Source organism: Rutidosis leptorrhynchoides, chromosome 9, assembly GCF_046630445.1.
Source record: "Rutidosis leptorrhynchoides isolate AG116_Rl617_1_P2 chromosome 9, CSIRO_AGI_Rlap_v1, whole genome shotgun sequence".
Taxonomy (NCBI): domain Eukaryota; kingdom Viridiplantae; phylum Streptophyta; class Magnoliopsida; order Asterales; family Asteraceae; genus Rutidosis; species Rutidosis leptorrhynchoides.
The window spans coordinates 40,843,974-40,866,684 of record NC_092341.1 but is presented as its reverse complement, the minus strand read 5'-3'; the positions used below and the strand labels follow the sequence as shown (position 1 = coordinate 40,866,684).

At 33.3% G+C, this 22,711-nt stretch overlaps 1 protein-coding gene across 1 annotated transcript; it reads left to right on the top strand.

Moving 5' to 3' along the window:
* Positions 1 to 20,277: 20,277 nt before the first annotated feature.
* LOC139867971 (uncharacterized) lies at positions 20,278 to 20,960 on the top strand. The gene is made up of 2 exons (XM_071856312.1): positions 20,278 to 20,478; positions 20,577 to 20,960. The coding sequence occupies exons 1-2, from the start codon at positions 20,278 to 20,280 to the stop codon at positions 20,958 to 20,960; spliced, it is 585 nt and encodes a 194-aa protein (XP_071712413.1).
* Positions 20,961 to 22,711: the final 1,751 nt, after the last annotated feature.

Sequence of the window (22,711 nt, the reverse complement as noted above, 5' to 3'; positions counted from 1 at the left end):
TCTCAAAATGCTTAGTTTTTTCATGAAAGACAGGATTAGCTGCAATCTTTATAGCAGATGTATTATCAATATGAATAGGAACAGGTAAACAAGTCTTAACACCAAAATCTTTTAGTAATTTCAAAACCCAAATTACTTCACAAGAAGCATCTGCAAGAGCCCTATATTCAGCCTCTGCAGATGATCTTGAAATTGTTGGTTGTTTCTTACTCTTCCAAGTAAGTAAAGAACCATTTAGAAACACACAATAACCTGTAACAGATTTTCTGACCATAACTCTTTTTCCCCAATCAGAATCAACAAAGCATGAAATACTAGCAGTTTGATTCTTATCAATACAAACACCCTTGCTAGGAGCAGACTTAAGATATCTTAGAAATCTTAAAGCACATTTTAAGTGAGAACATTTTGGATTATGCATAAACTGACTAAGTACATGAACAACATAAGAAATATCAGGTCTTGTCAGGGTTAGATATATCAACTTTCCTACCAATCTCTGATATTCAGTTATGTTCTTTAAAGGTGTATCATTTTTATCTTCACAAACCAAATAAGAAGTGTTAGGTTCTATAGGTGTATGTATAGGTTTACAATCTAACAACCCAAATTCAGCCAACAGATCTAAGGTGTATTTCCTTTGTGACAAACATATAGAACTTTCAGACCTCATAACTTCAATACCTAAGAAGTACTTCAAAAAACCAAGACCTTTAATTTGGAATTTAGTTTTCAGAAAAGACTTGAACATTTCTATTTCAGCATTATCATTTCCTGTAACAACAATGTCATCAACATATACAAGCACAACAATAAACAACCCCTCAGTAGATTTTATAAACAAAGAATAATCATTTAAACTTTGGAAAAAACCATTTTCAATTAAGGCTGGGGTTAACTTTTCATTCCATTTTCTAGGTGCCTGTTTTAAACCATATAAAGACCTCTTCAGTTTACAAACCTTATTAGCATTCTTTTCATAATATCCTAAGGGTAAGGTCATATAAACATCTTCATCAAGATCTCCATACAAAAAAGCATTGTTAATATCAAGTTGATATAAAGGCCAATCATTCTGAATAGCTAAATTAATCATGCATCTTACAGTAACCATCTTGACAACAGGTGAGAAAGTCTCATCAAAATCTATACCTTCTCTTTGTTTGTAACCCATAGCAACCAATCTAGCTTTAAAACTATCAACTTCACCATTTGACTTATACTTAATTTTATATACCCACTTACATCCAATAGGTTTCCTATCTTTGGGAAGATCAGTGATTTCCTAAGTACCATTTATGTGGAGAGCTTCCATCTCCACATTCATGGCATCAACCCATTGTTTAAACTTACATGCCTCCTTTAATGACCCGTCAAAGTACACTTGACGACCATCGTTATCTTGGTCCCACAGCTTGATCATAACTCTATATGAATTTGATAAATAACCTTGCATTCTTTATTTAACAATGATTTCCTATAAAGGAAACCTACCAAAATATGTAAGTTTAGAAAAACCATACATTATTACTTAACCAAAGGTTGACCAAAACAAGTCAACAATATCCACTATTAAATGTATCAAAATAGAATGCAAGTTAAAGTTTAACAAAAGATGCCATCATAAATATGCAGACTCTCTAAGTACAGCGGAAGGAATCAATCATGAACCTGAGAATAAAACATGCGAGTAACTGTCAACAAAAATGTTAAGTGAATTATAGGTTTAATATTGCAAACAATATTTAATTTAAACAATAACTTTATGTTTGAAAACATAAAAACACCTTTTTGGACCACAAAATTATATGCTAGAAAACATATAAAAATATTATTCCATTTTCCGTGAGCCACCTGGTAACCACTTAACCATTTATTTACCCTTGCCAAACACAATAAATAATATACACCGAACAAGTGTATCTACAACAAATTACGAAGTACTAAACATTCTGATTATAAATTGCTAGCGCGACTAGCTCGAAATGGGGTTGTCAAACCCGATAGATCTATCCATAGGATTCGCGTTCACCAGTAGAAACCAGTGATTACAGTTACCAGACTAGGGAATATTTTGTTCAACTCACAATGAATAATTTAAACCAACTTCCACTTGTGTCCAAAATATAAATAAATTGCATGTATTCTCATCCCAAAAGATTTAAAATAGAAAAATGGGACTATAACTCACCTTAATGGCAAACGAAGTAACCACACAATTATGCGAACAGCAAATGAAGTAAAGTGATCAGGAATGATCACAACGCCGACCTATAAATAAAGAAGGTCGATATAAATAACTAACTTAGGTCAAGTCTTAGTATGATAGCTATTGTACATGTTGCAAGTAGTCATAGAACAATACTCAACATGCATCGGTTTGATCAGAACAGCGTACGGACACACACTTTCTATTTTTAGCAGGTTTCCATTTTTGAAAAGTTTCTATTTTTGGAAAGTTTCTATTTTTGGAAAGTTTCCAAATTTAGAAAGTTTCTATTTTTAGAAAGTTTTAAGTTAGGAAAGTTTCCTTATTTAGAAAGTCAACAAATGTCAACTGAAAGTCAAAGTCAACCGAAAGTCAACTCAAAAGTCAACCTTGGTCAAACATAGTCAACGTTAAATTTAAAAGTGTAAGTTGTAATAATAATGTAAGTTATAATGTTTATTAAAGTTAAATATGTCTAATTATGTCATAACATAAGTTTAATTAAATTAAAATGAATTATCAAAGTTAATATAAGTTTAAATGATATAATTAATATAACATAAGTATTTAATTAATTAATTAAATATTAGTCATAATATAAGTATTATTAATTAATAATAAATTTTAAATCATATCATAAGTATTATTAATTAATAATGAATTATTAATCATATCATAAGTTTCTAATTATAATTATTAAATCATAAGTATTTAATAATTAAATTATAATTAAATAACAACTAATCCTTATAATAATTAAATAATTAATTAATCTTTATTATAAGTCTTATAATAATAATCTTATAATATAAGTTTAATACTTATCATAAGTATTTTCCATTAATAATAAAAGTATTATTAATCATAAGTTTAATTAAAATGTTAATTAAATCATAAGTAATAATTAAATGATATAATAAATATATATCATAAGTCTTAAATTATAATAATTACTTTTTATATCATAAGTAATTAAATGATAATGAAATTCATTATTTATATCATAAGTTTAATAATTAATCACAAGTTTTAAATCAAAAGTTCATCGGGTCGTATCTTGAGCCCCGGGTGTCGATTTTCGGCGAGCCTTACATATATCTCCGCCTAATCAAACCACCCGACACTTCGGTACACTCAAGAACACACCAAGAACAGCCTACAAGTCGTAGTGATCAGCCAAGACATCACTTGAAACTTTAATTCAATCAAAATCGTGTTTTAGACTCAACGGGTGATTCGTGGCTCGGATTTAGATGACCCGAACATGAAAGTTCGTCCCATAATTGATCCTAACACACTAACACACCCTAAAGTCACCAAATATGGTCACAAAGTCGGACCAAACCTGGTTCATACCAATATCACATTTTAATCTTAACAAAATACCACTTTGATCATATCTAGGGCTCCGGGAATCGAAACGACATGAATCCGGAGTCTAAAATTAATGTCTTGATGAGAGGAACTCATATAGATACTTTATTTTAACTCTTATAACAGTCACAATATCAGAAATACACGAAATAGCTGCTGTCCCAATTTTATCAAACCGAAAACATGTGTTTATGAGTAATTCTATGCATACAAACACCATTACAACAACAAGTAATCATCATACTATTAAAATATAATCAAAATACAGAAAAATAAAGAAAAATTAAAAATCTAGGGTTAGGGTTTATACCCTAATCAAGAATCAAATTATGTAGTCGCGTAGAGTACGAAGAGATGAATCCGATTATACTAAAAGCCCTTGAGAGATGATGAAGAATCCATGCTATGATGATGTTGGCCGATTATGATGATGAAGATGGAGGTTTGGGTCGTTCATGGAGAGGAGAGAAAGAAAAAAATAAGGTGCTAGGTTAAAATGAGAAGTATTGTCCCTTTTTGTTCAACAAAACACCAAGTTTCCAAGATTGACACATCACCCCCCTCCCCTTCAAAATTTTGGCTGAATATTGACTAGGGTGGGCCCCTTGTGGCCCAAATTTGATAAATGTTCAATAGCTTGTGGCCCGAATGTTCGAACGAAGCCCGAAACGTGAAAACACCGCTACGCGATTGATTTTTCGGAGAGATAACAAATACGCGACGAATAAAATATATAAACACTATATATAATCATATGACATTAAAATATCATATTTAAAATAATTTGGATTTAAAAATCTCAAAAGCTCGACCGTCGGTTTGAAAACCGAAAAAGATTCGCCGGATAGAAATTCGCGACACGTAGAAACATATAACTCAAAATATGAATATAAATATTCATATATCACATAATAATTAATATATTATTACTAAAATAATAATATAGGTCATAGAAATGACGTGGCACGAATAACAGTTAACGGTCGTTAAATAATTAACGGTAAAAGATAACAGAAAAAGTAGGGTCGTTACAGTACCTTCCCGTTACGGAAATTTCGTCCCGAAATTTAAGCAGGTGCAGGGTTGACTCAGCATCTGGGAACAAATGTGGGTACTTCTGCTTCATCTGATCATCACGTTCCCAAGTGAACTCGAGACCGCGTCTGGCGTTCCATCTAACTCGAACAATAGGAATTCTACTCTGCTTAAGAGTCTTAACCTCTCGATCCATAATTTCAACAGGTTCCCTAATAAAATGAAGTTGCTTATTAACATGAAGTTCCTCCAGAGGAATAGTTTCATCGGCCTCGGCCAAACACTTCTTCAAATTCGATACATGAAAAACATCATGAATAGCACCGAGTTCTTGGGGCAAACTCAAACGATAAGCCACGGGTCCAACTCTCTCAATAATCTCGAACGGTCCAACAAAATGAGGATTCAACTTTCCCCTTTTACCAAAATGTACCGCACCTTTCTAAGGTGATACCTTTAACATAACATGGTCACCGACCTGAAATTCAATATCTTTCCTTCTCTTATTTGCATAGCTCTTTTGCAGATTTCTGGCGGTTTTCAATCTTTCCTAAATCTGTACGATCTTCTTGGTAGTCTCATGAATAATTTTTGGACATGTGAGTTGAGCATCCCCAACCTCATTCCAGCAGTCAGGAGACCTACATTTTCTACCATACACAGCTTCAAACGGTGCGGCTTAATACTTGCATGATAGTTGTTATAAGAAAACTCAGCTAGCGGCAAATATTTATCCCACCCATTACCAAAATCAATAACACACGATCGTAGCATATCTTCCAACGTCTGAATGGTGCTTTCACTCTGACCATCTGTTTGAGGATGATAAGTGGTGCTCATATCTAACTTAGTTCCCAAGGCTTCCTGTAAAGATCGCCAAAACCTCGATACAAATCGACTGTCTCGATCCGAAATAATAGATACAGGAACACCATGTCTAGAAACAATCTCCTTCAAATACAAAGGAGTAAGCTTCTCCATCGAATCTGTTTCCTTAATCGAAAAAAAGTGAGCCAGCTTTGTGAGTCGATCTACAATCACCCAAATGGTATCATAGCCACCCGCAACTCTCGGTAACTTAGTAATAAAATCCATCGTAATACCTTCCCACTTCCACTCGGGAAACTCAGGTTGCACCAAAAGTCCCTAAGGTTTTTGATATTCAGCTTTAACCTTAGCACAGGTCAAACACTTAGCCACATACGTAGCCACATCAGCTTTCAAATTAGGCCACCAATACAGCTCCTTAAGATCATGATACATCTTTCCTAAACCAGGATAAATAGAGTACCCAGACTTATAAGCTTCATCTAAAACAAGTTGTTGCAGTTCACCAAACTTCGGAACCCAAAGACGTCCTGCAAAGTACCTAGTACCATTTGCTCGAATCTCAAATTTCTTAGCCATACCTCTTACGTTCTCTTTCACAAAAATCTCTTCCTTTAAGGCTTCTTGTTGTGCCTCAAGAATCTGCCTTGCGAGGTTTATTCTAATTGTCATATTCAAGGCTCTAAACCTGCGAGGTTCAGCCCTTTCTTTACGACTCAACGCATCCGCCACCACATTGGCCTTACCCAGATGATACAAAAGTTCACAATCGTAATCATTCAACGTCTCAATCCATCTTCGTTGTCTCATGTTCAACTGTTTCTGATCGAGGATATGTTGAAGACTTTTGTGATCAGTGTACACAGTACTTTTGACCCCATATAATTAATGTCTCCAATTCTTGAGTGCGAACACAACAGCTCCCAATTCTACATCATGAGTTGTATAATTCTGTTCATAAATCTTAAACTGACATGACGCGTAAACAATGACTTTCTTTCGTTGCATCAAAACACAACCAAAGTTTTGACACGGAGCATCACAATAGATAACAAGATCATCACTACCCTCAGGTAGTGATAATGTCGGTGCAGAAGTTAACTTCTTCTTCAGAGTTTGGAAAGCGGACTCTTGTTCACTCTTCCACTCGTACTTCTTCCCCTTATGCGTTAAAGCAGTCGGAGGTTTCGCTACTCGTGAAAAATCTTGAATGAACCTTCTATAATAGCCTGCTAATCCTAGAAACTGGCGAATTTGAGTAGGAGTTTTCGGAAATTTTCCATTTCCCAATTGCCTCAATCTTAGCAGGATCAACTTGAATTCCCTGTTTAATAACAACGTGCCCAAGAAATTGAACTTCTTTCAACCAGAACGCACATTTAGAAAAATTCAGCATACATCTCTTCTTTTCTTAACAAATCAAGCACTTATCTTCGTGCTCTTGATCACTTCTTGGAATAGATAAGGATATCATCGATGAAAACGATAACGAGTTTGTCCAGATAGGGTCTGCACACACGGTTCATGAGGTCCATGAACACAGCAGGTGCGTTGGTTAATTTGAACGACATAACAAGAAATTCATAGTGACCATAACAGGTACGAAAAGCGGCTTTCGGAATATCAGTTTCTTTAGTCCGCAGTTGGTGATAACCGGAATGAAGATCAATCTTAGAATAAACGGACGAACCTTGAAGTTGATCGAACAGATCATCAATTCTCGAAAGAGGGTAACGATTCTTAACCGTAAGCTTGTTCAATTCACGATAATCAATGCACATCCGGAACGAACCATCTTTCTTCTTAATAAACAAAACAGGAGCTCCCCAAGGGGACGAACTGAGACGAATGAAATATAGTTGCAGCAATGAAGGAAGAAATATATGGAGTAGTCACATCGGTGGCATAGATATTTAAGGCAATTCTCTCAAAGGAGATAACGAGGATCATGGACTTCAAATTAAATTTTCATTACATTTCCGAAAGGAAGACGTACGAAAGGTGTGATATTTCAACGAGAGTGAACTCCCTTGCACAATGAGCGAGGCAATCTAGGATTCATCCTTATTCTTCAATTTACGTGCGGATGAAAAGATACGCGAATCATGGGTTATAAAGAATGGTCGACTCCAGGTGAGATGAATTTCCAAAAATGATTTCGTGCACCTCAAAGTATTGAATCACAGGATTGATGTTTACGAGGGTGATGGGGTTAGTCGTGAATATCGAGAGTAGAGACTTCTCAACGGTCTAGTGTAATATCTATCTGTGATACCAACTATAACAATAGTTGGGGCAAAAACCCACCTAGTGCCTTTCCTGAGAACAGGGTGGCCACTGAAAGTACCTCAGAAAACTGATTTATCAGTCCGCGAATCGGCCATGTCCAACCATAAGAGGGAAAATTTTATGAGCGCAAAGACTTTCCAAATTTTTTTTTAAGACCGGCATCCAAAGTGGTGTAAGAGTTTTTATCAATGAACTTAACGATAAGTTTCATCCTTAAACGGAGGATGAGAAGAACTGTAATCCAAACACTCTGTAGAGTAATGCGAAAATTTGATAAAATCAATCAAAGGGGTTTTTGAAAGAGCTTTAAACGTTTGCTGTGACAACATAAACGGAACGAAGTTCTTAGTAAATTTAGAAGTATGTACAACATGTACCATTTTATATAAAACAAATTGACTTAATCAAACAGCTCAATAAATGAGTGGTTTTAAAATAATTTAGGAGGTATGATTTAGTATATATTAGCCAAAATAAGTAAGGGTAAATTTATTCATTTGAATCCATACGTACATATATGATTTTATAAATTGTATACAGGACAAAATATTTCATTACTTCTATACGCCCATAAACCTCGTGAGAACCGCCCAATTAAACAAATGTGTAAAACTCCCGATGATAAATAGAGTATCTGTATTTCAGAGGTTACAAGTTGAAGTAAGATCGTGAAAGATCGAGTAAATGACTTGAATCGTCGTGTGACATTTGACCAACAAATGTTACGAGGTCATGAAAACCAATGAGTTAAATGTTCTTTTGACTGTTATCAGGACAGAAGTCCTTGGGCCAAAACTGTTCCCGAGCGAAGCTGTTGCTAACAAGCGTGTTATGAAGGATAGAGCATGAGATAGATAATCTGGTTAAAACGATCTCCTCACATATCAACAAATAAGATAATGAATATTTTCCCTACCCATGTAATACATCGAAATTTCTGAATGAGTGGTGTAAAAATTTTTCTTTGACTCGCTTTCTATTCCTCATGTCACAATATTGAGACTTCTTTATGAATTAACGTAATATAATCACGTTGGCCTGACGCCATTATATTTCACTAATTCATAGTTCCATTCCAATAGCACTACATGAGGTCAGGACACGCGATCAACCTCGAATTTCCACACAATTTCTCTAAAACAATTTCTTAAACAATGTGCTAAGGATAGCACAAGAGACAAAAACATCGAAAGTAATGAATAGGAGTAACGATGACATAAAAATGTCTTCGAAGTACCAAGAATCTCTAAAAGTCAAGAATGACGTTTTCCGGTTCAAAAACCAAAGCACATAGGCACGTAATATAACAAGAATGTTATATACCTAAATATAATAGCTGACATTGAAATGCCGAGCATTTAGAAGTCAAGAATGACATCTCGTGTAATATAATTCAAACGTTATATACATAACCATAATAGATGACATAGAAATGTCGAGAATTTCAGAAGTCAAGAATGACATCCCTCGGTTTCACTACCCGAGGTGTTCTTATAAGGATAAGTTCGCATGAGTCGAAGAATACGTTTAAATCGGAATGGGAGTTCCTCCCAGATTCAGAACATAATAGAGATGTATGTATGATAACAATATACATACCAATACGATACAAATAATCACATATAATAATATTTTATAGGCCGGGCTGTAGACTAGACTCACTAATGCACCCTACTGACTCGGGTAACGACATCAATGCAGCCTAATTCCTACAACCAGAGCTCTGATACCAACTTTAATAACAGTTGGGGTAGAAACCCACTCAGTGCCTTTCCTGCAAACAGGGTGACCACTGAGCGTATCTCAGAAACTGATTTTACAGCCCGCGTTTCCGCCAAGCTAACCCCAACAGGGACCGCGAGGAGTAAGAGCCAATGCTTCGTCACAGGTTACACTGTAAGAACCCCCTCTACGGCTAACACGCCTCATTGGACGTATTCAAGCCAGCTCTGATACCAACTTTAACGACCTGTCAAAGTACACTTGACGACCATCGTTATCTTGGTCCCACAGCTTGATCACTCTATATGAATTTGATAAATAACCTTGCATTCTTTATTTAACAATGATTTCCTATAAAGGAAACCGACCAAAATATGTAAGTTTAGAAAAACCATACATTATTACTTAACCAAAAGTTGACCAAAACAAGTCAACAATATCCACTATTAAATGTATCAAAATAGAATGCAAGTTAAAGTTTAACAAAAGCTGCCATCATAAATATGCAGACTCTCTAAGCACAGCGGAAGCAATCAATCATGAACCTGAGAATAAAACATGCGAGTAACTGTCAACAAAAATGTTGAGTGAATTATAGGTTTAATATTGCAAACAATATTTAATTTAAACAATAAAATTTATGTTTGAAAACATAAAAACACCTTTTTGGACCACAAAATTATATGCTAGAAAACATATAAAAATATTATTCCATTTTCCGTGAGCCACCTGGTAACCACTTAACCATTTATTTACCCTTGCCAAACACAATAAATAATATACATCGAACAAGTGTATCTACAACAAATTACAAAGTACTAAACATTCTGATTATAAATTGCTAGCGCGACTAGCTCGAAATGGGGTTGTCAAACCCGATAGATCTATCCATAGGATTCGCGTTCACCAGTAGAAACCAGTGATTACAGTTACCAGACTAGGGAATATTTTTGTTCAACTCACAATGAATAATTTAAACCAACTTCCACTTGTGTCCAAAATATAAATAAATTGCATGTATTCTCATCCCAAAAGATTTAAAATAGAAAAATGGGACTATAACTCACCTTAATGGCAAACGAAGTAACCACACAATTATGCGAACAGCAAATGAAGTAAAGTGATCAGGAATGATCACAACGCCGACCTATAAATAAAGAAGGTCGATATAAATAACTAACTTAGGTCAAGTCTTAGTATGATAGCTATTGTACATGTTGCAAGTAGTCATAGAACAATACTCAACATGCATCGGTTTAATCGGAACAGCGTACGGACACACACTTTCTATTTTTAGAAAGTTTCTATTTTTAGCAGGTTTCCATTTTTGGAAAGTTTCTATTTTTGGAAAGTTTCTATTTTTGGAAAGTTTCCAAATTTAGAAAGTTTCTATTTTTAGAAAGTTTTAAGTTAGGAAAGTTTCCTTATTTAGAAAGTCAACAAAAGTCAACTGAAAGTCAAAGTCAACCGAAAGTCAACTCAAAAGTCAACCTTGGTCAAACATAGTCAACGTTAAATTTAAAAGTGTAAGTTGTAATAATAATGTAAGTTATAATGTTTATTAAAGTTAAATATGTCTAATTATGTCATAACATAAGTTTAATTAAATTAAAATGAATTATCAAAGTTAATATAAGTTTAATTGATATAATTAATATAACATAAGTATTTAATTAATTAATTAAATATTAGTCATAATATAAGTATTATTAATTAATTATAAATTTTAAATCATATCATAAGTATTATTAATTAATAATGAATTATTAATCATATCATAAGTTTCTAATTATAATTATTAAATCATAAGTATTTAATAATTAAATTATAATTAAATAATAACTAATCCTTATAATAATTAAATAATTAATTAATCTTTATTATAAGTCTTATAATAATAATCTTATAATATAAGTTTAATACTTATCATAAGTATTTTCCATTAATAATAAAAGTATTATTAATCATAAGTTTAATTAAAATGTTAATTAAATCATAAGTAATAATTAAATGATATAATAAATATATATCATAAGTCTTAAATTATAATAATTACTTTTTATATCATAAGTAATTAAATGATAATGAAATTCATTATTTATATCATAAGTTTAATAATTAATCACAAGTTTTAAATCAAAAGTTCATCGGGTCGTATCTTGAGCCCCGGGTGTCGGTTTTCGGCGAGCCTTACATATATCTCCGCCTAATCAAACCACCCGACACTTCAGTACACTCAAGAACACACCAAGAACAGCCCATAAGTCGTGGTGATCAGCCAAGACATCACTTGAAACTTTAATTCAATCAAAATCGTGTTTTAGACTCAACGGGTGATTCGTGGCTCGGATTTAGATGACCCGAACATGAAAGTTCGTCCCATAATTGATCCTGACACACTAACACACCCTAAAGTCACCAAATATGGTCACAAAGTCGGACCAAACCTGGTTCATACCAATATCACATTTCAATCTTAACAAAATACCACTTTGATCATATCTAGGGCTCCGGGAATCGAAACGACATGAATCCGGAGTCTAAAATTAATGTCTTGATGAGAGGAACTCATATAGATACTTTATTTTAACTCTTATAACAGTCAAAATATCATAAATACACGAAATAGCTGCTGTCCCAATTTTATCAAACCGAAAACATGTGTTTATGAGTAATTCTATGCATACAAACACCATTACAACAACAAGTAATTATCATACTATTAAAATATAATCAAAATACAGAAAAATAAAGAAAAATTAAAAATCCAGGGTTAGGGTTTATACCCTAATCAAGAATCAAATGATGTAGTCGCGTAGAGTACGAAGAGATGAATCCGATTATACTAAAAGCCCTTGAGAGATGATGAAGAATCCATGCTATGATGATGTTGGCCTATTATGATGATGAAGATGGAGGTTTGGGTCATTCATGGAGAGGAGAGAAAGAAAAAAATAAGGTGCTAGGTTAAAATGAGAAGTATTGTCCCTTTTTGTTCAACAAAACACCAAGTTTTCAAGATTGACACATCACCCCCCTCCCCTTCAAAATTTCGGCTGAATATTGACTAGTGTGGGCCCCTTGTGGCCCAAATTTGATAAATGTTCAATAGCTTGTGGCCCGAATGTTCGAATGAAGCCCGAAACGCGAAAACACCGCTACGCGATTGATTTTTCGGAGAGATAACAAATACGCGACGAATAAAATATATAAACACTATATATAATCATATGAAATTAAAATATCATATTTAAAATAATTTGGATTTAAAAATCTCAAAAGCTCGACCGTCGGTTTGAAAACCGAAAAAGATTCGCCGGAAAGAAATTCGCGACACGTAGAAATATATAACTCAAAATATGAATATAAATATTCATATATCACATAATAATTAATATATTATTACTAAAATAATAATATAGGTCATAGAAATGACGTGGCACGAATAACAGTTAACGGTCGTTAAATAATTAACGGTAAAAGATAACGGAAAAAGTAGGGTCGTTACACCTCCCAATAAGTAGAAGGTTCAGACAGTTTATTCAGATTAGAAACAAAGCACAACCAATTTTTATCAAGTTTAGAGTAATTAACATACTTATCAATACCATACCTGACTTTATCATCTAACACAAAATCACTATACTTCTTTGGAATAGAAGTATTCCGAGTAGACTTCCTTACAGAGTGCTGAAAAGAGTATGAAGAACCACCTTCTTCAACATTTGTGCCCTCAGGTTTGGAAGTGTCAACATTAGATGTTGCTGTAGGGCTTGTTGACCTGGCTTGATCATCAACACCTTTTATAATGGAAGGGTTTAATGAACTATCAACAGGCATTCGGCCACTACTACCATCATCTATGTTGTCATCATCTTTCCCTTCATCATTGGGAGTTTTAGATGACTGACTGTCTTGACTTATCTCATCAAAAAAATTTAATTGAGTTAAAGTTTTATCAACAGTATCTCTTGAAACCAAATCTTCCTTTTTAAGTTTAAAAGGAAATACATTTTCATAAAATTTTGCATCTCTAGACACAAATAACACTTTACTTTCCAAACTATAAAGTTTATAACCTTTTTTAACTGAAGAATAACCCAAGAAAACACATTTTTCAGACCTTTGTGAGAACTTGTCTGAATTATTCAAAATATTGGAGCAGTAAGTATGCATTCATCCCAAAACCTAAGAGGAATCCTCCCTTGAAACATAAGAGCTCTTGCAACATTAAGCAAGTGCCTATGTTTCCTTTCAACCATACCATTCTGTTGTGGTGTGTAAACACAAGATGTTTGATGTAAAATCCCATGACTTTGAGTAAAATCTGTAATATTTGAATTCAAAAATTCTGTTGCATTATCAGATCTTATGCACTTAATAGTCTTATTAAATTGATTTTTAATCATAAAAAACAGAGATTTTAGGCAATCAAAAACTTCATCTTTAGATTTTAACAGATAAACCCAAACACCTCTTGTGTAATCATCCACAACAGTTAAAAAATACCTATAACCTTTATGACTTTGAACTCTATATGGTCCAAAAACATCTAAGTAAAATAACTCACCTAGAAATTTTGTTTTATGTTCACTTAAGGGAAAAGGTTCCCTTGTTTGCTTAGCTTTATGACACACATCACAAGGATCAACAGACTTGTTGTCTTTTATTTGTAAATTCTGTTTTAAACACATTAGGGCCTGCTCAGCAGGATGTCCAAGCCTGCAGTGCCACACTTCTTTAGACACACTAGTTGCATTACTTATATTGGAACTCCCAATATTATTTTGTTCATTTCCAGTTAAATAGTAAAGACCACCATGTTGTTTACCAGTTAACAAAACTTCATTAGATAACAAACACAGAATATCGCATGCAGCATCATCAAAATTAACACATAACTTATTATCTTTAACCAGACAGTAAACATATAATAAACTAACACAATAATCAGGAACAACAAGAACATCTTGCAAAACAATATTTTCTGTGATCATAAGATTTCCAATTTTACTAACTTTTGCCTTAGTACCATTAGGATGACCCACAGTAAGATTTAAATCACTAACATCAATATAAGAGACAAAGTTTTTAGTAGTGTTAGTCATGTGTTGATTAGCTCATGAATCAACAATCCATCCATAATGGTCATTATTAACATTTCCATTTGACAAATTTAATTTATAAAATGAATTAAAATTTGTATTAAAGAAACCATTATAGTTAACAAAATTACCTGAATGATTTGAAACAGATTTGGTTCCAGATTTCTCATCAAGTAAGCTAAGCAACTTCATGACCTGTTCTGTGCTTAAAGACATTGAAGAACCAGAGGTAGTATTTTGACTTTCAATACTAGTTTTACTTGAATTACTCTTTATCCCATTATTAGAGCCAAACCCTTTTCTTTTTAAGTTTGGAGGGTAACCAATAATTTCAAAACACTTATCAACAATATGATTTGTCATTCCACACTTGGTACATTTTAAATTTCCACTTCTAATTGGATAACCAACTACTTTAAAACATTTATCAACAGTATGATTATCTCTGCCACACTTTGTACAGCTTGGTTTAGTATTGTTTTGATTAGGTTTTGACTTAAAGTTATTGGAATAGAAAGCAGAAGATTCTCCAGAGTGTTTTTTCTCATTGAAGTGAATACCTCTATGTGATTCTTCCCTAGATATTATAGAGAAAGCAGTCTTAACAGTAGGTAATGGATCTCTTGTTAACAATTTACTTCTAATTGACTGATAAGAATCATCAAGACCCATGAGAAATTGCATCAACTTTATCAAATTAGTATGATCATTATATTCTTTTGATGTTGTGAGGGCACAAGCAGGTAATTGAACAAGTGTATCAAATTGTTTCCAGAGAGAATTAAGTTTATGATAATATTCAGAAACAGATGTTCCACTTTGAGATACAGAATTAATTCTTTGATACAAATTAAACATCACAGAACCATCAACTTTATCATATGTTTCTTTTAGTTCATTCCAAACTTCAGAAGCAACCTTAGAATACACTTGACCACAATACAGTTCATCTGACATGGATCCAAGAATCCATGAAAGTACAACTGCATTACACATTTCCCATTGATTAATTAAAACAGGATCATCTGTAGGTTTTGCAAAAGTGCCATTTATAAATCCCATTTTATTTTTAGTTTGAAGTGCAAGTTCCATTGCACAAGCCCAAGACTTATAGTTATCTGTTCCTTTCAATTTGATTGTAATTAAAGGTGTACTACTTATATCACTGGCATGAAGATACAGAGGATCTCTAAAATCCAGTTTACTTATTTGTGTTATACTTGTAGTTGGATCAACAAGAGTATCACCCATTATAACAGATTAGAACAAAAGAAAACAAATAAACAAATAAGCAACAAACGTCACAGAATATAAAAGAATTAATCAATCCTCTCAAGATCCAACCAAAGTTTGATCAGGTTTTCATTGATTTCAAAGAATCAAGGTCAAGAGTTGGGCTATGGTGATCTTTTCAAGAATCAATTAATTGTTTATACGAATAAACGAATAGATAAAGAAGAGAAGATTGAAACTCCCCTAGATCTTTATCAATTGCAGCGGAAGACAGTAACAGAAGCGAAGAACACCAAGAATACCCAAATTAGGGTTTTCAAAACCCTAATTTATCAGAAAGTCGATTTCTCCAAAAATCCTTTGAAGAAACGAAAAATACTCGATCAGAACTACCAATCGAACAATCAAACCCCAGTTATCCGCTTTGATACCATGAAAAATATGTAATCTCAATGATAGAACACAGAATCGACTAATTAAACACAAACCACAAACACTTGAAATAACCACAACTTGTATTCATCAACTAGATGAATACAGAAAATACAGAAAACAATAATCCAAACTTCTGGATTTAGAGTATAAAAAGAGATGATAATAATCTGTGTTTGTGAGAGAGAACTGTAAAACAATCGATGAAAACTAAACAATGAAACCCTAAACATGGGTATTTATACAGCAAGATTAAACCGTCTTTGACTTGTTGACCAGCCATATATTTATATATTCAGTCCCTCATAAATGGATAGAATGAACCCAACTATGTCCAGTCTTTGTGTGATGACAATTTCACCCCCATACTAGGTATGTTGACTACTTTTGTATCACACTCTATGTACAAAGGGTTCAAACCTTCAAACTCTGAATAAGACAGCATCAACAAGTAGCAGCAACATTCACTAAACACGGCTCAATCACCAATCATCATCTCCAGCAGGTAATGAACCTGCACATGCTAATCATACACTAAGTAAATGAAGAAAATAAAGAATTAGATTGACATAAAGAAATGATATTTTGAACATCTTGCAAGGAACGCAGAGCCTCAACCACTGGGCTATCTAGTGATGATTGCATTCATATTCGATATTGCCTATCATATTAGAACATGATAGGAAATCGTGGGTAATATTTCAATGATACCATTAATAGTATATAAAAATCTAATGATTTTATTTGCTGCTTGTTTATTTATAATGTGGGTAATATTTTAACTTATAATTTATTGGTTAGATAATTGATTGATTATTCCGTTATATTTAAGCACATACTCCTCATAATTTGGGTCACCAGTTCACCACAAGTTGAGATGGTCAAAAGAAACAAAAACGTGAAATCCAATCATTTTCTCCGTTCTATTTTCAAGGGTGCATTTGGTAACTCTAAGTTGTTATTAATGTGCTCAAAAGTCAAAACCTTTATACATAACGGTTATGTTGAGTTTAAAGTGATTGTTACTGTATTTAATTGTACAAGAATCTAAACACATCAATGATAATTCTTAAAATTGTTATTAGAAATTTTTTAAATTTTACCAATGAAAAAACTTTGTTACGCTTAATCTCATTAAATTAATTTACAGACATATATACAAACAACATGTAAAAGTACGATAGAATAGCATTACTATCAAACAATACGGATAAATAAATATACAAGAAAAACAAAATATGTTTTCCCGGTTCAAGCTATCCTAGAAAGACGAATAGTTTTACTCAAATGCGTTTCTTCTGGCTTAACATTGTTATGTTGTAACCATTTTTATCATTCCTATGGCTAACAAAAGATATTTCGTAAGCGAGATTTGGGTCATGTTTGTCAACAAGCTTTTTGGAGCTTTTAGCTTTTATGAAAAAACTCCTATCAAATAAAAAGTTCCGTTTGATTGCAAGAGCTTAAAGCTTTTTGAGAGAGAAAACAAATTAAAAGCTAAAAGGTACTAGAATTAGCGTTTAGTTTTTTGTCATTTTATTTATTATTTTAGTAGTACAGCTACTCTGCCAAACAACTAAATACACATAAAAAGCTAACAGCTACCAGCTAAAAGCTATCAGCTATTAGCTAAAAGCTACCAGCTGCCAGCTAGTTTTGTCAAACATACTTTTAAACCTTAAAATTTGGATGAGAATATCGAAATGTCAAGCATTACATTATGCGTGATGTTTTTTAAAACAATACTTGATAAATAAGAGGTAATAGATAATAGATTCTAGAGTAATAAAATTATGAAAAACTCCAAACAAAATGGCTACAAGCCTACAACTATATGATTTTTGTTGGTATTGAAGTTAAAACATAGTGGTCCAATTCGTGAGAGTGGACGAAATTGACTAACACGTGCATTTCATGTTTAACTTAATTTTATCTCCCATTAAAATATTCTTAATCATGACACTTTTATTCGTATTAACATACTCCTACATTAGAACTACATTATCATTTTCTTTTCATTTCTTTTTTATCACCAACTTATCACAATTCACTTCCCAACCATAAATTACTATCACATGTAACTACCTTTATTTAATATTAAAGCTATCATTATATATTAGGGGATGATTCTCACACACATTTTTTTGATCCTCACACACCAATTGAGTATTATTAGAAGAGTAAAAGGTTAAAATAGGTGTGTGAGGATCAAAAAAGTGTGTGTGAGAATCATCCCCCTATATATTATTATTAATTAATATTAATATTATTTATATTTATATTTTATTAATATAAATTTTACCTATATACTAAATGCCGTCCCAATTATTGTCGTTGCATTTGTTAAAAAGCCAAAACGACATCTCCCCCTTAAAGTAAAAATAAAAATATCGACCTTCTCCATCGCCATTTCTCATTCTCTGGAAACTTCTAACCTAGGCTCCCCAAATCAAATAACTAAAACCATCTTCAACCCTTGTTCGTGACGTGGCAGGACATTACGGATTGTGTGGGATCGGGTCAAGGCTTGGTGGATTTCCAATGATGCGCCGCCAGGGTAGGCGAAGACGTCGGTGACACCTTCACGTTCGAGGGCTTCAACGAAGGACATCAGATCCTTTACGAGGTTGGTCAGCGGCGAAACGAGAGACGAAAGTTTCCGGTGAAGGTGGTGGTGGAAGAGTGAAGGTGGTGATTGGTTTAGAATTGGAGAGAACATTGGTGATGTGGAGACGGTGTCGTTTTGGGGTGGATGGGGAATGGGGAGAGAGAGACGGTGGAAAGGGTGGAGTGGGGGTGGACTATGGTGGTGGTTTAGTGGTGGTGGTGTTAGGATTTGGTAATAGGCGGCCGCCATATTTGTGTTAGAGTTAGACTTTTTAATTGTTTTAAGGATAATTAAAAGTACATGTGAGAATAATGTAGTGTGATGAATGAATCATCTTTTTCGTTTTAATTTAGATTGGTACAATCAATCAATATATTTAAGATATGGGTTTCATGTTTTGTAGCGTTTTTTATTTATTTTTGAGGATAGTTTTTTGTTAACAATTTGTCTAGAATTTTTGTTTCGATTTAGTGATGATGAGGCTTGGAATAGATAGTTTGTTAGTTTGTCGTTTCTTATGTAGGTGCATCGTCGGAGTTTTTTCTTGTATTTTTTGTTGAAGACGTTTTATAATTTGAAAATGTTTTCCCTATTATATAAGTTTTGGTTATTTTTGTAAAAAAAAAAAAAAAAAAAAAATTAAGCTACAATCTCTCTAGTAAAATGGAAAATGTCTCATATTTATTGTTTACTATTTCTTTTTACCTTACTTCAATTTAATTTTCTACTATTTAAAATAGATAAAGAATAATACGATAAAATTCTTTTATGTTCTTATTTATGCATGCAAAACAAAAAATAGATAAAAATATAAAGAGTAAAACTGAAAAATAAACAAAAAATACATGTAACAATCACTCTATTTTAGTTGTGTCATCTTTTTTTTCTGGAGACAATAAAGGACTCGAACCAGAGGGCAGGGATCCACGATCCATTGGGATTCACACCTATACTATTTTTGGTATTAAGGTACGAACCAACGGCGCTATCTATAGGGCGTCATTCTACCCGCGCTACCGGACTTATAGCATTTCACTAGACACTCTTGATCTACATGTAACGTTCTACGAACATAAATCCTTTAACTCAGCGCGAGCCATCACAAACCGGATAACCCGTCGACGGTGGGTCTATGTTTAACCACCCCTGCTGAGATCCTCATCTCGTAAGGGGTTATTCACGGTACTCCGGACTGGAGAGTTAAACTCAATTGACCCTTAAATCCCCCCTCATTGATGTCAAGTATGGACCGAACCCGACACATTTATTCCATGCTTGATCACGATACAAAGCTGAAGGATGCATTTTTGAGACTTTATAGGTTAGAGACTGAATAAGAAATAACCATTAAAGATAGAGTGGCCTTCTCGAACAACAGATGGTCTTTTTCATGGTGCTGGTCAAAGGAACTTACGGGCAGACTACTAGGGGAGTTGGATCAGATGGTGTCTTCGATTGAAAGTAGGGTGAAAATTAACTTAGGTGACAGCACATGGACTCTCAATTTAGATGGTAAAGATGTGTATATATCGAGCATTGTGGCAGGTAAAATCGATAAGCTAACGTTGGATAGAAATACATCCGATAAGGAAACTCTACGCAACAATCTCTTTCCACAAAAGGTTGGAATTTTTGTGTGGAAGGTTCTAAGAAAGAGAATTTCAACGAGGGTAGAGCTTGAGAAACGCGGCAATTTGACATTGATACATTGTTATGCCCATTATGTAACGATGTGGTCGAGACGGTGGAACATGCTATCTTCTCATGTAGGCACGTGAAAGAGATATGGGAGGGAATATTCAAATGGTGGGGGTCGTCTTTAAACGCTGATGTAAACATCGACAACTTATTTCATGGTGTAAGCATTCGTGGTCTTTCGGGTCAACACAAAAAGATTTGGCAAGCGATAGAGTGGGTAACGGGATATCTTATTTGGAAGAACCGAAATCTAAAGGAATTCCAAAACGACTCGTGGTCAGCTCCAAAAGTTATAAGTGAAGTGCAGGTTAAAGTGTTCGAATGGATCAACAATCGTTCGAAGAATATTCATTATGATTGGCACCAGTGGCTTCTCGGACCTAACAACATGGGCCTTCCTCGTATCACCAATCGAGACCCTGGCTAAATGGTATCATTCGAGTCTGAATCCGAAGCTGTCTTCTTGTAATGAATGTTCTTCGAGAATAGTATGTGTGTATATGAGTTAGTTGCATATAGAATAATAGTATGTGTGTATATGTGTTACTGCCGGGGCTTGTGATTAGTATACAGACACTACTGTACATATTCCTTATAGTTTCTATAATATATTGGTTTGCTTTTCAAAAAAAAAAAAAATATATATATATAAAACTTTAATGATTTTATTTGTTTGTTGTTTATTCATAATTGTTTGTTGTTTATTTATAACGTGGGTAGTATTTTAACTTATAATTTCTTGGTTAGATAATTGATTGATTATTTCGCTATCATTAAATACAAACAATACTTCTCGTAATTTTGGTCACCACAAGTTGAGATGATCAGATGAAACAAAAACGTGAAATCCAATCATTTTTTCCCTTCTTTTATTAAGGGTGCATTTGGTTTGATTATTTTTTATTAAATTTTGTTTGTATTTTACAAACTTATGCATATTTAATAAATTCTAAATTCTTTTTTATGACAACTCTAAAGTTGTCATTAACGTTCTTAAAACTTTTGTACATAACTATAATATGTTGAGTTTAAAATGACCGTTATTGAATGATATATTTAACACATGCATGACACACTACTACAGAACGGGCTCAAGCTATTTGAACGTGTGTAAAAGGCCATGTAGACGTGTTGAATGACACGTCTAAATGGCACAGCACTAATTGATATTGCCAATTACACTGGTTCATTGCACCGGTCTAATAAACTTATATAGACGTGTCGAATCTCAACAAATAGACGTGTTCAACAGAGGTTAGACGGTAGGTAGTTAGACGTGTTCCGTTATCTCAATTAGACGTGGTCCGTTATGTCAGTTAGACGTGTTCCATTACTTCAAATAGACGTGGTCAAAAGCCATTTGGACGTGTTCCGTTAGTGTAATTAGTCGTGTTGTTAGTAAGAACTAGACGTGTTCTTGATGAATTTGAAAACCCAATTAGTCGTGTCCCGTATTAACTTGTACCCGCCATTTTTCCCCCAAATATTTTAAATATCAGAATATAATATTAAATATTTAAATTTTTAAATAGCCGCTAATATTAACTACCATTCAAAATTTCACGCCAAATATAACAGACTATCAATTAGACGTGTTAGCAAATAAACGTGTTAGCAATTAGACGTGTTTGCAAGTTACCAATTAGACGTGTTAGCTAGGTAAGTTTCTGCCGACAATTAAAATGTGCTGTAAAAGTGGTTTAACTGAAAAAATTATTACATGATTATAAATAAATGTATAAACATTCTACAGATAGACAAATTAAATTTGTTACACCACACTCAACTATACAATTGACATAATGTATTTGATTTGTACCTATATCTAACAAAATGTAATACAAAATACATCTATCGTTAATATACTTTAAACATAGAAAAAATGAAGGTCTTTGCACCAAATATATATCACGCCCAACTAGCATTCTGCCCATTTTGTAAGCATCCAAGTTTGTCATTCTGCTATAAACCTACATAAACATCCAAATATGACATCAATTAATGCAAACTTGATATGCAAAATGATTCTTGATCAGTGCAAATAGTAATACAAACAGTTAATTTAACTTATAATTATACAACCATTATAACATACCTTGTTGAGATCAAAAAGGACTCCACAAATGCCATCTTTAAAAAATATCTTCTAGATCGATGGTAGAAAGGCAACGTTCATTC